The sequence below is a fragment of the Tachysurus vachellii genome, chromosome 8 (assembly GCF_030014155.1).
Source record: "Tachysurus vachellii isolate PV-2020 chromosome 8, HZAU_Pvac_v1, whole genome shotgun sequence".
Lineage (NCBI taxonomy): Eukaryota > Metazoa > Chordata > Actinopteri > Siluriformes > Bagridae > Tachysurus > Tachysurus vachellii.
The window spans coordinates 24491502-24508587 of record NC_083467.1 but is presented as its reverse complement, the minus strand read 5'-3'; the positions used below and the strand labels follow the sequence as shown (position 1 = coordinate 24508587).

Below are 17086 nucleotides of genomic sequence, written 5' to 3'. Positions count from 1 at the left end.
AAGTTACCACAGGAGATCACTGAAGAATTAGCTAAAGTTGCCACAGTAAGTTATTGATAGCTAGCTAAAGTTTCCACATGAGGCTATTGATGAACTAGCTAGTTACGACAGAACGTCAGTAATAGCTAACTAAAGTTTCCACAGGAGTTCACTTATAGCTAATCCGAATTACCACAGGAGGTCATTAGTAGCTTACTAAAGCTACCAAAGTCATTTATAGCTAGTTGAAGTTACTACAGACGTTCATGTGTAGCTTTATCTCATTTATACAGCTGCATTCATGAGGGATAAGGACCATGCTCAAGAGCGCAACTCCACCAGTTTGGCAGTGCTGGGATTTGAACTCACCACCTTCCAGTCAGTAGTCCAACATTGTAACCACTGAGCCACTGCTGCTTCATGTAGGTGTTGCAGTGCATTATGAACATGGTGGGTTCTGTAATACTGAAAAGAAAGTATCAAGTGAATAAAGTATGAAATGAGTACATTGGAACATGAGGACAAACAAGAATATAACAAGAATGTTTTTTTTTTCTTTGTGTTCTTGACAATTTTCCACTGTTCAGCAGAACTGATTCAGTCCCATGGAATAATCTACATTTCCCCAGTCACCTCAGATCACTGTTACTGAACACATCCAGACCTGAATGCTTTTCTGCACAGACATAAGCTTTTTGTGAGTTTCCTCTCCAGCAGTAAAGGTTAATAAGTCTTAACACGGCCATTAAAGTGTTCACTGGAACAAAGTGGGCCGTGAGAGTGTATATTAAAGTCCAAGTGAGAACATTTCAAGCACATTTGAAGTTATGGCATCCCTAACCCATTGTAAACTCTGGCTTATACAACGCAGTCTCACACGTTTACCTCTGCTGCTGCACACTGAGGGCTTTCTGCCTTCTGAGAGGTCAGACCTGTTTTGCAGCCGGGATCCTGGCCAAAAATACGCCACTTACACACTTACTCGCTCACTCTCTCACTCACACCCAGCATCTATTCTGTTATATAATGCTGGCAGGGAGTCAGACGTAATTGCTTCATAAACGTGGTTTGGATCTCAGCTTCCGCAGCTGGGGCTCAGGAACACCTGAGGGGTTTCTTCTAAATCAATCGTCCATACATACAGTACACCCTGAGACAACTCGACATTTTTATTAGCAAGAGGTTTCAATTTGTTGCCTGTTGCAGTCTAACATAATTGCAATCTTTTTTTTAAGAATAGACTCATGGCAATAACGCACAATAATCCAACTGCTTTACAATCATGAGGTTATTGTGTGTTGTGAAACTTCTGGGGCTTTTGACTCTACACTTGTCAAGCTGACCTCCTGGAAATACAGGGTTTGTCTCACACTCTAGTGTTTGATTGGATCTAGTCTGCAAAACGTATTGGGATTTATTCGGTACAGATACGGTATTTACAATATCATAGAGAAAACTAGCATAGCATACTAGCATATTGGCCTGTACAGCTAGCATACTGGCCAGTAGAAGACATTAGAGACACGTTGTGTATCTTGTACATGGTAGTAAACGACTCGACCTTCGACTCCAATTGTGTTGTTTGTTTCAAGAAGCATTTGGTTTGTTTTTCCCACGGCTCTTGGAACTGGCGATCAGATGGTGAGAAGTGCTCGCGACAGACGCTGATGCTGAGTAGTGAGAGTGATGCATGCTAGAAAAGGGCAGAGAAAACTGTGCTGAAATGAGACGAGCACAAATCGGGTGATCATCCAGCTACGTAAACCTCAAATGTTTCTCAAACTCTTATTTTATCGCTCTCTGATTCAAAATGGGTAACTTATGACATAAAATAATAGTCAAATGATGGCTCTCTTTCCATCAGAGGCTTCTCTAGTGCTGGAGTTATAGAGCGTAAGTATTCAGTGGCTGCCGGCAGATTTACACCAAACAGCGTGAGATCTGTAGCAGCATCTGGGTTTGGTCTCTAGCCAACCGTGCCTGTGAGTCTTACCAAAGAAGGTGTGACTCCTTGCTTCAGGGTCCCCCGTTTGTTCCTGAGCTTGAGTTCTGTGCAGAGTTTTGCATGTTAATGCTTTGCATGAAAAATTTGCTGTTTTAAATGTGCAAAAATGGGACAAACGGTGCAAAAATGGATCAAAATGATGTAGAACTAAGATGCATTCAAAAAGATTTAAACATATCAAAACAACTATTTAAGCAATAAAAGTGACATGTTTTCTAAGGAAACTGACTCCTTAGGTTGTTCAAATGTTCTAGGAGAATGTAGACTGTATAAAAAATATGGTATGCGGATAAGGTAGCTCAAGGGTTAAGGTGGACTACTGATCGGAAGGTCATGGGTTCGAACCCCAGGTCCACCAAGCTGCCTCCGCTGGGACCCTGAGCAAGGCCCTTAACCCTCAATTGCTCCATTTTTTTAATAAATTGAAATATTAATGTAAGTCACTCTGGATAAAGGTGTCTGATAAATGCCATAAATGTAAATGTGAAAAATAAATAAAATAAAACACCTTAAAGTTCATTGCCAACCATAAAATAGACACATTTGTCTGTAACATAAACCTAAATATGTTTTTATGTTTGTAGATTTCTCTCTTTATTTCTCTCTTTCTGTTAACATTCTAATAGAACGATCACTTCTGTTTACGCTGGACTCTTGAGCTGCATACAACGTTTACATTGCTTACCAGAGGCAGAAAATGGAATTTCCTCCTGTTTTGTTGTGCACACGAATGTCTTTGTCACGTCTCACAGGGTTCCCACGCATCCTGGAAAACCTGGAAATCCTGGAAAATTGATGACCAATGTTCCAGTCCTGGAAAACACATGGAAAATGAGAGAAAACATAAATTGTCCTGGAAAAAATCTTGTTGTCCTGGAAAATTATTATTTTTAAATGTTCTTGATCATTTAAAGAACAGTTTACAAACTGGTCAAAACAATTAACGTTAGTAGAAAGCGCTTTCTTCAGGGACGCTGAGTTTTTGTTATGCTGTTTAATCTCGCTGTGACGGATGACGCTGTCTTGTGTCGGCGGTTTCAGGCGCTAGGAATGGTTTATGTGCTCGAATGTTTTCAGCAAATGGTGACGGGTCAGCAGGTTATATTAACCTTGTTAATCTGAACATCATGTGCAAGGGGAATGTACAGCAAACTAAAGCATGCATGACGGCATTGGTCTGAGAAAGGAAAGGGTATTAATATGTGCGGCCTTTTTATTTTATAATTGTTGATATTTCATTCACTTGACAAATTGTCTTTAAAAGTATAGTTAAGTAATAGCCATAAAGTGTACGTTATTTTTAAGACTTCTGGAGAGAAGAACATATTACTTTAGGCCGTGAATCTGTGAGCCTTGTCTTTTTTTTTTGCTAAATTTGAAATGTCCTGGAAAATGAGCTCTGAAAAAGAGTGGGAACTCTGTCTCACTCTACACTGGTAGTTTACTGTATATGAAAGTAGGCACTCATCGGTTTAAGAATTTATAATCTTTCATCAGTATTTCTGTTTTTCCCTAGAACACTAGTTGCAATGTATATTTATAAAAAATCGTATCTTATATCTTCAAAGTAAATGTTGATATCAAACCCATTTCTGCTCTCTGAGACGCCCAGATTCCTGTTCATAAGCATCTAAAATGTGAAGCTGTTATCATCAACTGCTAAACTTCAACTGCTAACACGTCTCACACTGAAAGCCAGTGAGTTCTTACTAAAAGGTTAACTATGTCAGACATTTTCTTGCTAGAATACATTAATAATAGAGGTAATTACTGTTATTTCATTTGCTACCTTTTGTACAACATAAAAGCTACTTAGGGGCCACGGTGGCTTAGTGGTTAGCACGTTCGCCTCACACCTCCAGGGTTGGGGGTTCGATTCCCGCCTCCGCCTTGTGTGTGTGGAGTTTGCATGTTCTCCCCGTGCCTCGGGGGTTTCCTCCGGGTACTCCGGTTTCCTCCCCCGGTCCAAAGACATGCATGGTAGGTTGATTGGCATCTCTGGAAAATTGTCTGTAGTGTGTGATTGCGTGAGTGAATGAGAGTGTGTGTGCCCTGTGATGGGTTGGCACTCCGTCCAGGGTGTATCCTGCCTTGATGCCCGATGACGCCTGAGATAGGCACAGGCTCCCCGTGACCCGAGGTAGTTCTGATAAGCAGTAGAGAATGAATGAATGAATGAAAGCTACTTAGCAGGTTTGCACTGTGTCTGGGTGAGAGTGTATAACTGTAGCACAAGAACTTCACTCTATACAGATGCTTAATGCACTGTTTATGCATATGACCATGGACTTTAGGCATAAACTGGACATCAAAGACAAAACTTATAGCGAAATATAGCAGGTGACTTATTTTTTCACAGTGTTGTATGTACAAGATGCGAATGATCTCGTCTCAGAAAGAAAGAAACGCACCTTTAACTATTTAACTCACTGGGTGTTCGTGAACAACCGACTCATAGAAATTTGTTGTGGGATATCATTGACTTTTCAATCATCAGTACTCTCCATCCAACACCAACACTTCCATTAAACGCAATCCAGCAGTTTCTTTTTAACCATCAGTCCTTTTCATTTAACACCAATCATTTCCATTAAATGGCATTTTAAATCATCAGTACTTTCCATCAAACACAATTATTTCTTTAAACATAATTTCCCATCAAACACCAACATTTCTATTAAACACCATCAAACACACTCCAGCATTCTCTCTTCAATCATCAGTACTCTCCATCAAACACCAACAGTTCCATTAAACTCCAACATTTCAATTAAACACCAATTTTCCATTAAATGCCAACACACACTAACATTTTTATTAAACACCATCCAACATTTCACTCCAACATTAAACACTGTCAAACACACTACAGCATTTTCTCTTCAATTATCAGTCCTGTTCGTCCAACACCAACATTTCTATTAAATGCCAATAAATTCCATTGAACACAATCAAACACTCTGTCCAACATTAACATTTCCATTACACACCAGCTTTCCCTCAAACACCAACTTTTTCATTAAACACCAGCTTTCCCTCAAACACCAACATTTCTATTAAACACCAGCTTTCCCTCAAACACCAACATTTCTATTAAACACCAGCTTTCCCTCAAACACCAAAATTTCCATTAAACACCAGCTTTCCCTCAAACACCAACATTTCTATTAAATGCCAATAAATTCCATTGAACACCATCAAACACTCTGTCCAACATTAACATTTCCATTAAACACCAGCTTTCCCTCAAACACCAACATTTCTTTTAAACACCAGCTTTCCCTCAAACACCAATATTTCCATTAAACACCAGCTTTCCCTCAAACCCCAACATTTCCATTAAACACCAGCTTTCCCTCAAACACCAACATTTCCATTAAACACCAGCTTTCCCTCAAACACCATCATTTCCATTAAACACACTCCAGCATTTCTCTTCAACCTTCGGCACTGTTCGTCCAACACCAACATTTCCATCAAACACTGTCATTTCCATCAAACCTCTGGACATCAAAGACAAAACGTATAGCGAAATATAGCAGGCGACTTTTTTTTTTTTACAGTGTTGTACGTACAAGAAAGAGATGCACGTTTAACTATTTGGCTCACCGGGTGTTTGTGAACAACCGACTCATAGAAATAGGATGTTTTTTATCGCTCAGGAACAGGAGTCGCCACTCTGTGTTTTAGGAACGTTTCAGTTATGGTTTCCATGAATATGGCTCCTTTGCTGTTTTTCTTGCTTGAGAGTTTGACATTTGTTCTAAAGCTCTGTGTGTGTGTGTGTGTGTGTGTGTGTGTGAGACAGAGCTGGATGAGGCAGCATGGCACTTTTCTTCCAGTCTTACTGACACACTATCGAAGCCTTGTCAGCCTGTCAGATAAACAAGCCGTTAAAAAGATTTCTCTTCTCTCTCGTTGTTTGTCTTCACTGAAGGACACAGATAGCCCCATTACAACAGCAGCTCAGCTCACTCTGATGCGAGTTTTTGTTGGCTGAAAGTCACGCTCGGTTTGGCATTACGAGATCTATAGCCGGCCTGCAAGCCTTCTCTCTTCTGGTTTATTTTCATGGCTGGCTTTACACAGTATCCAGGAAGGATTCTGATTCTGGTGTGTAAGCTGTGTGAGGAGACAGACAGCCCAAGTGCTTGTGAATCATTCTCCTGGCTCAGGGGATTAATGATAATGAACACATCTTGTCAATCGATCACTGGTGCTTTCCTCTGCACGTAATCCAATTATTTGTAGGCTACAGTTTTTTTCCCCCAGCAGTTGTGACTTTTGTTCTGGGTCTAATAACTATTTGTCTTTAATAGCCAGGGAGATGCTTTTAATAAGTGAATCCATTCCAGTCACTGAGCTGAGCGCTGGTAAATTGTTTTAGATTTTTGTATTGACTGAACATTGTAAAATTTTACAGTATATAATGGTTTGAGTCTGATTTCCTATCCTTTTTTCTTCACTGCAGCGCTTTTTTAGTATCGGTAGCGCAATAACCTGCAATCATGCCACTTTATTTCAAAGGCTGTTAGTTAATAACACACACATTGTTTAAACCCTGAAGTGATTCACAGCACCAGCGTCATCCGTCAGACAAATATCATCCATCAAACACCAACATCCTTCACCATGTATCATGCATAACACCAGGCACACCAGAAACCACCAAGCACCATTAATCACCAGCACACACACATCCAAACTTCAACACCACTCATTCTCCTTCAAATACCAAATATTCCACTGAACAAATCAAACAAAAACACCAAAGATAAATAGATAGCAACATTCTCCAAGAATAGTCAAGATTTGACAATGAGAATATTGTGTTGGTAATAAGTCTTGGTGTTTGGTTATATTGGATTCCAGCAGTCAAACTAAAATACACTTAAGTATTCTTTATAAAAGTCAATTTTTCTCAGTCACCATCAAACACACTCCAGCATTTCCTCTTCAATCATCAGTACCGTCCATCAAACACCAGCATTTCCGTTAAACACCGTCAAACACACTCCAGCATTTCCTCTTCAATCATCAGTACCGTCCATCAAACACCAGCATTTCCATTAAACACCGTCAAACACACTCCAGCATTTTCTCTTCAATCATCAGTACCGTCCATCAAACACCAGCATTTCCATTAAACACCATCAAACACACTCCAGCATTTCCTCTTCACTCATAAGTACTCTCCATCAAACGCCAGTATGTCCATGCAGTCAGTATTTTCTCTTCAATCATAAGTAATCTCCATTAAACACCAGTGTTTCCATTAAACACCATCATTTCCATCAACACTTCCATGAAACACCATTAAACACACTCCAGTATTTTCTCTTCAAACATCATTTTCTTTACCAAACACCAACATTTTCATTAAATGCCAACATTTCCACCAAACACCAATTCCATAAAATACCTTTAAACATAGTCCAGTATTTTCTTTTCAATCATAAGTACTCTCCAGCAAACACCAGTATGTCCATTAAACACTATCATTTCCAGCAAACACTAACACTTCCATTAAACACAATTAAATGCAGTCCAGTATTTTCTTTTCAATCATCAGTACTGTCCATAAACACCAGCATTTCCATTAAACACCATTAAACACACTCCAGTATTTTCTCTTCAATCATAAGTAATCACCATTAAACACCAGTGTTTCCATTAAACACCATCATTTCCATCAACACTTCCATGAAACACCATTAAACACACTCTGGTATTTTCTCTTCAAACATCATTTTTCTTTACCAAACACCAACATTTCCATTAAAGCCAACATTTCCACCAAACACCAACAATTCCATAAAACACCTTTAAACATAGTCCAGTATTTTCTTTTCAATCATAAGTACTCTCCAGCAAACACCAGTATGTCCATTAAACACTATCATTTCCAGCAAACACTAACACTTCCATTAAACACAATTAAATGCAGTCCAGTATTTTCTTTTCAATCATCAGTACTGTCCATAAACACCAGCATTTCCATTAAACACCATTAAACACACTCCAGTATTTTCTCTTCAATCATAAGTAATCACCATTAAACACCAGTGTTTCCATTAAACACCATCATTTCCATCAACACTTCCATGAAACACCATTAAACACACTCCGGTATTTTCTCTTCAAACATCATTTTTTTTATCAAACACACTCCAGTATTTTCTCTTCAAATGACCGTTTTCTCCATCAAACACCAACATTTCTATTAAATGCCAACGTTTCCACCAAACACCAACACGTCCATGAAACACCATTAAACACACTCCAGTATTTTCTTTTCAATCATAAGTACTCACCATCAAATGCCAGTATGTCCATTAAACACAATTTCCAGCAAACACTAACACTTCCATTAAACACCATCAGATTCAGTCCAGTATTTTCTCTTCAATCATAAGTAATCTCCATTAAACACCAGTGTTTCCATCAAACACCAACATTTCCCTTAAATGCCAACGTTTCCACCCAACACTAACACTTCCATAAAACACCTTTAAACATAGTCCAATATTTTCTTTTCAGTCATCAGTACTCTCCATCAAACACCAGCATTTCTATAAAACAATATCATTTCCACCAAACACTAACACTTCCACAAAACACCATCAAACACTCTGCAGCATTTTCATGTTCCATTCAACTTTATCAGAATGCTCTGTGATCGTTTTCTTCTCTGCTGTTGAGATTCTGCTTAGAACCTTTGACAGCATAAACACTCCGTGTCAGTATTTGTGTGTGCAGTCTGGTGTCATGTTCCTGAGATATTGTCTGTTATCACATACACTAAGAGCGATGCTGTAGATAACCGCATGCTTACAGCAGGTTCTTAGGTGCTGACTCGGCTCAATCCTGATCCAGCAAAACACCACTCAGGGTGCATTTTTACCTCCGATGACTCGCCTCGTTTCTGGGAAGCGATCCATTAGCTGTTATTCCCAGAGCCTGAAAAAAGGCTTTTTTCTCCTTTCTCTTTCCTTCTGTCTCTTTTTCACTCAGTTATTTTGTTGAGTATATTCATTGTCATTGCGATTGGCAGATTTAAACCCACTGCTGCTAGACCGGTGACAGGGGAATGGAGGGGAGGTTCGTGTAATTAAATCCAGGATCCGAATAAAGAATTTGTGAATCATTATCTGTCAACGTCGGTTATGTGTTTTGTTGATACTTTAATAAATTACAGTACATCATGGGACTCAATTTTGGAATCTACCTCAATTGCAGTGAATTTTTTTAATAGAAATGCAAAAGTTCAATATCACAAAATGTGTTTTTTTTTTTTTGGCTAGGTGACCTTTACTTTTTGGAGGTTTTACTATATGGCTTGGAATAGAGTTGTTGGGAAATGATGAATAAATGATAACATTTATTGGTGGAAGGACAAAACTAGTAGTATTGTGATGAATTACTCATGAATAACTTTTACCGAGAGTATCACTGTTGAACTCCGCTCAGACTTCATATTCATCATACATCATATTAGGTTCAATTTATGATCTCAGCATTTGGTGCCAGCGAGTAGTTCAGAAACCTCTAACCTTTCTTCTGAGATCTTCCACTGTTCAGCTGTCTAGTTCACTACAGCCTCAGATTCCTGACAGGAGCGAAACCTCGATTTTAATCAGTGTTGTAATGTAACGGAGTACAAATACTTCGTCAATGTACTTAAGTATAAAATTTCACGTATCTGTACTTTACTTCGCTATTTAAATTTAAATTTCATCTATGTAAAGAGTGATTTGAGCTACTGTAGCTTTCCTGTCAACTCAAACCAGTGACCATTTTCCATGTCTGACCATGTCTGATCAGTCGAGGACTGTGGATGCTTTCTGAAATGCTTAAACTAGCTCACATAGCTAGCTCAAATTCTTTATTCGGATGTTTAATTCGAGCATTATACACGGTCGTAGAAAGTAAATTATTTATACTCTGGAGTGGATGAGGATAGGTTCCCTCTCAAGGTTTCTTCTTCTTATCTTCTCAGGGAGTTTTTGCTTGCCACCGTTACCTCTGGTTTACTTATTACTGATAAACCTGCATTCAAAATGTAATCTTTGTCATTTTTATGGTGCATTTTTATATTCCTGTAAAGCTGCTTTGCGACAACGTCCATTGATTAAAGCGCTTATACAAATAAAACGGAATTGAATCGAATGTTTATTGAAGCTCCAGACATGTAGCTTCATGATTGGCTGATTGGAGAATTGCATGAATGGGCAGGAGTACAGGTGTTCCTAATATAATGGTCAATATGTTAGACTATGTGTTTGTACTAAATGTCTCATTAATGGTGCTTAAAGCAACATTCTTACTATCCTGCATACTCTTCCGGACAAAACTTCGGAGCGTAACTTGTCCAGCAGCTTTTGTCCTAGACCCATGAATGACACGTCAAATCGACCGACTCATTGAGGGGAGGTGTGCTGTGACTTTTATAAGCGATCAGAGTACCAGTACTTCTGGTACCGGGTCTCAAATTGGCCTTTTTACCCATAGACTCCCATTATAAATTTTGTAGGTTTATAACTCGGCACGCTTTTGAACTATCTACACTAAACTCGGCCAGCTCCTTTAGGGTGATACTCTGAACAAACTTTTACATTTTTTTAACGACTGGCCTTCCAGTTGTGCCGTAGCCCCGCCCCCAAAATATGCAAAATCAAAAAACTTTTTACAACATGGACATGTGACATATCAAAACACTCACAACAATGAGGGGAACTTCCTCACGTGTAATTTGATGAAGTCACGTGACGTCATGTGATTTCCTGTGAAAATAAAAAATTTGCGGGGGGCACGGTGGCTTAGTGGTTAGCACGTTCGCCTCACACCTCCAGGGTTGGGGTTCGATTCCCGCCTCCACTTTGTGTGTGTGGAGTTTGCATGTTCTCCCCGTGCCTCGGGGGTTTCCTCCGGGTACTCCGGTTTCCTCCCCCGGTCCAAAGACATGCATGGTAGGTTGATTGGCATCTCAGGAAAATTGTCCCTAGTGTGTGATTGCATGAGAGTGTGTGTGTGTGTGTGTGTGTGTGTGTGTGCCCTGCGATGGGTTGGCACTCCGTCCAGGGTGTATCCTGCCTTGATGCCCGATGACGCCTGAGATAGACACAGGCTCCCCGTGACCCGAGGTAGTTCGGATAAGCGGTAGAAGATGAATGAATAAAAAATTTGCACAACATGGACATGTTACATATCAAAACACTCAGCACGATGAGGGGAACTTGCCACGTGCAAGCACCATTCACATTTTCTTCAGGAAATGTACGTTCTAGTTTTTTTTTATTCTTCTTTTGTTTTGGTAGGCATGTTTAAGTAAACTGTAGATGTCTGCTTGATTTTCAATCATCTACAAGTAATTCTACATTTACATTCTATATTAGTTCTGAGGATTGTTTGAGAAAAGTCTTCATCAGTGAAGCTAACGAACAGTAATAACGGCATACTTTAGAACACTGCATCTTTATTACTGGATTTAAGGCGCGTAAATGAAAGTTCGAGTAAGAGCCGTTAGGATGATTGATATCGTGTCTCTGTTCTCTGACTTGTTTCCACTGAGAAGAGCTGCATATGTTGCTAATGTTCTCAGCCTGTTGTGGAGAAGCGTGTGGTTTTTTTTTTTTATGCAGTCTGAATACAGTACGATTCTGAACGAGATCTTAAATATAACTGTGGTTATTATAGGTTTTGTAGATGAGTACTTACAGTTTAAACCCAGGGGTCTGTCCCGACCAGTGACTATTTTTTTGGTTTTCAGTGGTTAAAATCAGGTCGAGTCAGATATTTTAGGAGGAAGAGTAATCATCCCAAAGCTGTTTCTCCTTTTTCTGTACACATTTTTTTGTCTCTTTGTATCAGTACATGTTCTTTCTCCAATTCTGGTAGCTGGGTTTTATTTATTTCTTCTTTTTTTTTCCCCCATCCTGTCTCATGTCTGTTCGTTCACGATCATTTAAGAAGGCGCCTGCTGTGCCCACCGTCAGACTGCATGCAGCGTGCAACCAGGAGAATGCCAGTGGTTCTGATTGAACACAGTTATCTTCTTCTCTCATCATATTCCTTGTGATATATTCAAGTCGTGAGTTGAGTCGTTAAAGGTTTTGGGTGCCGCTGGCAAGAATTTTTGTACATATACTATGTATACTTGGTTCAAACGGGACATCTGAGTAAAGAAAATAGACCTATGCTTTGCCAAATTATGATAACTGTAAGTGAGGAAACTATGGCATTTATTGGGTTTGGTGCTGGGAGTTAAATGTCATTTTTAAAATATAACTCTGGGGAAAGGGGGGGCACGGTGGCTTAGTGGTTAGCACATTTTGCCTCACACCTCCAGGGTTGGGGGTTCGCCTCCGCCTTGTGTGTGTGGAGTTTGCATGTTCTCCCCGTGCCTCGGGGGTTTCCTCCGGGTACTCCGGTTTCCTCCCCCGGTCCAAAGACATGCATGGTAGGTTGATTGGCATCTCTGGAAAATTGTCCGTAGTGTGTGATTGTGTGAGTGAATGAGAGTGTGTGTGTGTGCCCTGTGATGGGTTGGCACTCCGTCCAGGGTGTATCCTGCCTTGATGCCCGATGACGCCTGAGATAGGCACAGGCTCCCCAGGTAGTTCGGATAAGCGGTAGAAAATGAGTGAGTGAGTGAGAGAGTGAGTTATATCCATCTGTATTTTATGTTCATAGCACACACACACATGTAAATTACTTCCATATTACCATTTTATTTAACTTATTTAACTCTTGTAAACACTGTATGTCCTGCACTTGCTGCTATTGCACTCTGGTTAGACCTAAATTGCATTTCGTTGTCTTGTACTTGTACATGTGTAATGACAATAAAGCTGAATCTAATCTAATCTAATCTAATCTAATCTAATCTAATCGAAATGTAATTTTTAAAATGTAAATCTGGAGAAAAATCTGACAGAAAAATTTCTTTGACCCAGTGATATTTCTTGCTTGTGAAAAAACTCCTTAGTCTATTGGTCGGTAGACTGTGCATGAACAAAGATTTTTAATTATTTGTTTGTTTGTTTGTTGCAACAGGAGGTTAGAGGCATCGTGTGGGGAAATTCAGTTCTCCATAGCGAATATTAGAACAACAGTTTTTTGCTATATATATTTTTAAAAAACTGAGTTTCCAGAACTGATATAAATTTCTCTTGGGCTTGTATCTCAACCAGAAAGAATCTTCTAGCATTATACAGTAAAAGTGACAAGGGAGAAAATTTCATTTGAAACATTTCGACAGCCGTCGTCTGTTTAAAAACTGAACGAATTAGACTTGCAGCATGTCTGTTCTCTACAGCACCTTCTATCCGTCTATCCAGCTGCGGGATCAAAGCGTGACATCCACTGTGAGGAAATCACACTTAACTAGCAAGATTTTTGACATCTTGAGGCAGACTGTTTTTATCATCATGATCGTTAATTTAGCTTTTTAGCCAACTCTCTTTTGCCCCTTTTTCACCGAGGCAGTTTTGAGTGCTGGTTCGGAGCCAGAACCTAATTTAAAATCAGTTCGTTCTTTTTCGACAGCCAAAGCACCGGCTCTTAACCAGGAAAAGTGGTTCTGAAGTAGCACCAAAACGTTGCTGGTCTAGACTTAAGAACCGCTTGCGTCAGGGGCTGTGGGCGGGGCTGTGGGCGGGGCTACTGTGACCGACAAGACAAAAGAGAACGTCGTTAGCGCCATTTTTAAATCGTTTTGAATCAGGATTCGCTACGTTTGGATGCCAATGTAGGCTTGCAAAGCTATGAGCATTAACAGTAAAGCAACATTCGCCATTGTTGATGTTGTGTTTGTGTTTGCCGCTGCTGCACTAACGTTGCTGTATAACGTTGTATACAGTGACCTAAGACTTGGCTCTGTGATGGCTCTCTAGCGCATGGAAAGGCAAACCGGTTCTTAGAAGGCTCGGCAGTGGAACCAACTTCGAACCAGCACTAGCTCTGAACCAGCACCCGGTTCTTTCTGGTGGAAAAGGGGTATTTGAGAGGCTAGGCACGGTTAGAAAAGAAATAAATATATTTATATAATGTTTATAGTACCTGAGATTGGGTCCAGAATCGTTGCCTCTGACCAGGATAAAGCTGACAGCTATTGTGTACATGGAAGTGTGTGTTTGTGTGTGTGTGTGGTGGTGGTGGTCTAATACACTTGTATTAGGCATAGCAGCATTTCCTGGATAGTAGAACAAGCCAGATTTCTATGGCACACTATACGACTAAAGGTTTGTGGATACTTGACCATCACACCCATATGTGGTTTTCCCCGAGCTGTTCCTACGATGTTAGAAGCACATACATGTCTAGAATATCTTTGTATGCAGTAGTTTTACAATTTCTGTTCAATGGAAATAAAGAGTCCAAATCTGTTCCACCATTTCTCTGTGCACAAAACAAGCTCCATGATAACATGCTTTGGCAGTGGAGTGGAAGAACTCGAGTGTCCTGCACAGAGCCCTGACCGAACCCCAGACCTCCTCACCAATCTAACGTCTTACTAATGCTCTACTAGCTGAATGAACAGCTGAATGAACCCCCACAGTCATGCTCCAACATCTAGTAGAAAGCCTTTGCAGAACAGAGAGTGACGGCAACATCTGGAATGAAATGTTTAACAAGCCCGGTTCTTTTTTCCACCAAAAAGAACCGGGTGCTGGATCAGAGCTGGTGCTGGTGCTGGTTCAAAGTTGGTCCACTGGCGAACCTTCTAAGAACCGGTTTGTCTTTCCATCTTTTAGAGAGCCGTCACAGAGCCGAGTCTGACGTCACTGTATACGTGTCACGTTACACAGCAACGTTAGCGCAGCAGCGGCAAATACAAACACGTCATCAACAATGGCGGATGTTGCTTTACTGTTAATGCTCATGGCTTTGTGAACCTACATTAGCATCCAAACGTGGCGAATCCAACGTGTACGTGCAGCTCCATGTAATCTGTATAAACGGAGGTTGTTATCGAGAAAGTACATAACGTTATTTTATCATTAACACAGAAAAAAGTTAGCCTTAGCATTTAGCTACCTACCATCATGTGTGCTGATAAGTGATCATATCAGATCATAAACTTTAGTATACTTAAGGTACGTTATGAACTGCACTAACAGTAGCCCCGCCCACAGCCCCGCCCACAGCCCCTGACACAAGCGGTTCTTAATTCTAGACCAGCAACGTTTTGGTGCTACTTAAGAACCACTTTTCCTGGTTCAGAGCCGGTGCTTTGGCTGTCGAAAAAGAAAGAACTGGTTCTAAATTAGGCTCCGAACCAGCACTCAAACTGCCTCGGTGGAAAAGGGGCAATAGTGTAGAATATCCAGTTGCCTTTGAACCATTATTTGAGAATGCAGATGAGAGATGGTATGGAAGCAGAGAGCTTTTAAACAACAAGAACAACAACAAAACTCGAAGCTCAATCTTCTATATGTCAGGTTTCCGGTGAAGGCCTGGACATGGGAGGAGAGCTCATTGTTGTTTTAGTATCCATCAGGAGCCACACAGATGTATTGTGAACCAGCTACAGTATTAACAAGATGGTTTGACAGGTTGCCATATTGAAGGAGTTAAGAATAGACAACATGGGCAAAAAATAGATGTGTGAATGATAGTTTCCAGGCCTTTAAATGACAAGCCATATTAAAGCCAGGAAAACCTGTAAATAACATTTTTATGGGCATGATTATTTACTTGTCAGATTTCAAGCCTGAAGTGAAAGAAGAAATAGAGCTTGTATTAGTGTTAGAACAATCAGCAAAACGCACACGAATCTGTTCTGTAAAACTGCACCAAGAATCTTATCACTTTGTGCCTGGAGCTTGGATGGTGATTGAGAGGTCTTGAAAAAAGCAAAAGATCTTTGCCGGAAGGTGGAAAGTTTGGGATTTTGGGGGGGAAATTTATTCATTTCAATTTTTGTATACATTTTCTAAAACGGTTCTTAGTGGTACTCAGTATTTATTTAGTCTTGTTGGAGCAAATTGATTGCGAATAATTCTTGTGTGTGTTTGTGTGTGTGATGTTACAGTGCGGGACCTAAAGGAGATAACATCTACGAGTGGAGGTCTACCATCCTGGGTCCTCCTGGCTCCGTTTACGAGGGTGGCGTGTTTTTCCTGGACATCACCTTCTCCTCAGACTACCCCTTCAAGCCTCCTAAGGTAAATATTTCATGTGGGAATCCGCTCCTTGTCATGGGTTTAGGGAGTGCTAGTACTTTACCGTTTGCTTCAGAGAAGGTTGATCGTTCTATGAAGTTCAAGTTCGAACAGTCACTGATGTTCAGTTTGGCAGACTGCACCCCATCAGCAAAAAAGTCTGCAGTTGAAGTTAAAAAGTTTTCCAGTGCTACGTTTCAGTGCAGGAGCTGAAATCAGCCTTGAAGTGGAAACACAACTAAAATCCCTTTGTGAAGAAATTTGAACTAAATCTCTGAAAAGGCTACTGCAGTGAAAGCACACCTCGAGTTGCGGGGTTCCTGAAAAGGCACATGTAGTCTGAAAATGCCTAAAGTTCCTGTAGTGGAAGCATGCTTGATGTTCTTGGTATCTGAAGAGTCTTTTGTGGTGGAAACGTGCCTCAAGTTCCTAAATATCCAAAACGTCTCCTGTGGTGGAAACATGCCTCAAGTTCCCGTAAAACCCCTTTGGTTGACATTTGTACGGCATTCATTTGGTGAAAATGTGCATGAAGCGTCCATGCTTCCAAGGTTCCTGCCTTGGAAACATGTCTAATACCCTTTTTCCACCAAAAAGAACCGCGTGCTGGATCAGAGATAGTGCTGGTGCTGGTTCATAGTTAGTTCCACTGGCGAACCTTATAAGAACCGGTTTGCCTTTCCATCGGTTAGAGAGCCGTCACACAGAGCCGAGTCTGACGTCACTGTATACGTGTCACGTTACACAGCAACGTTAGCGCAGCAGCGGCAAACACAAACACAACAACAACAATGGCGGATGTTGCTTTACTGTTAATGCTAATGTCTTTGTGAACATACATCGGCATCCAAACGCGGCGAATCCAACGTGTTCGTGCAGCTCCATGTAATCTGTATAAACGGAGGTTGTAATCCAGAAAGTACATAACGTTATTTTA

The 17086-nt window shown here is 40.4% G+C and overlaps 1 protein-coding gene across 1 annotated transcript in view; it reads left to right on the top strand.

Moving 5' to 3' along the window:
- Nucleotides 1-17086, top strand: part of ube2e3 (ubiquitin-conjugating enzyme E2E 3 (UBC4/5 homolog, yeast)) — an 86134-nt gene that overhangs the window by 50343 nt on the left and 18705 nt on the right. The window contains exon 4 of the mRNA XM_060877037.1: nucleotides 16020-16152. Within this exon, the coding sequence (XP_060733020.1) occupies nucleotides 16020-16152 (133 nt within the window). The remainder of the gene's footprint in view (nucleotides 1-16019; nucleotides 16153-17086) is intronic.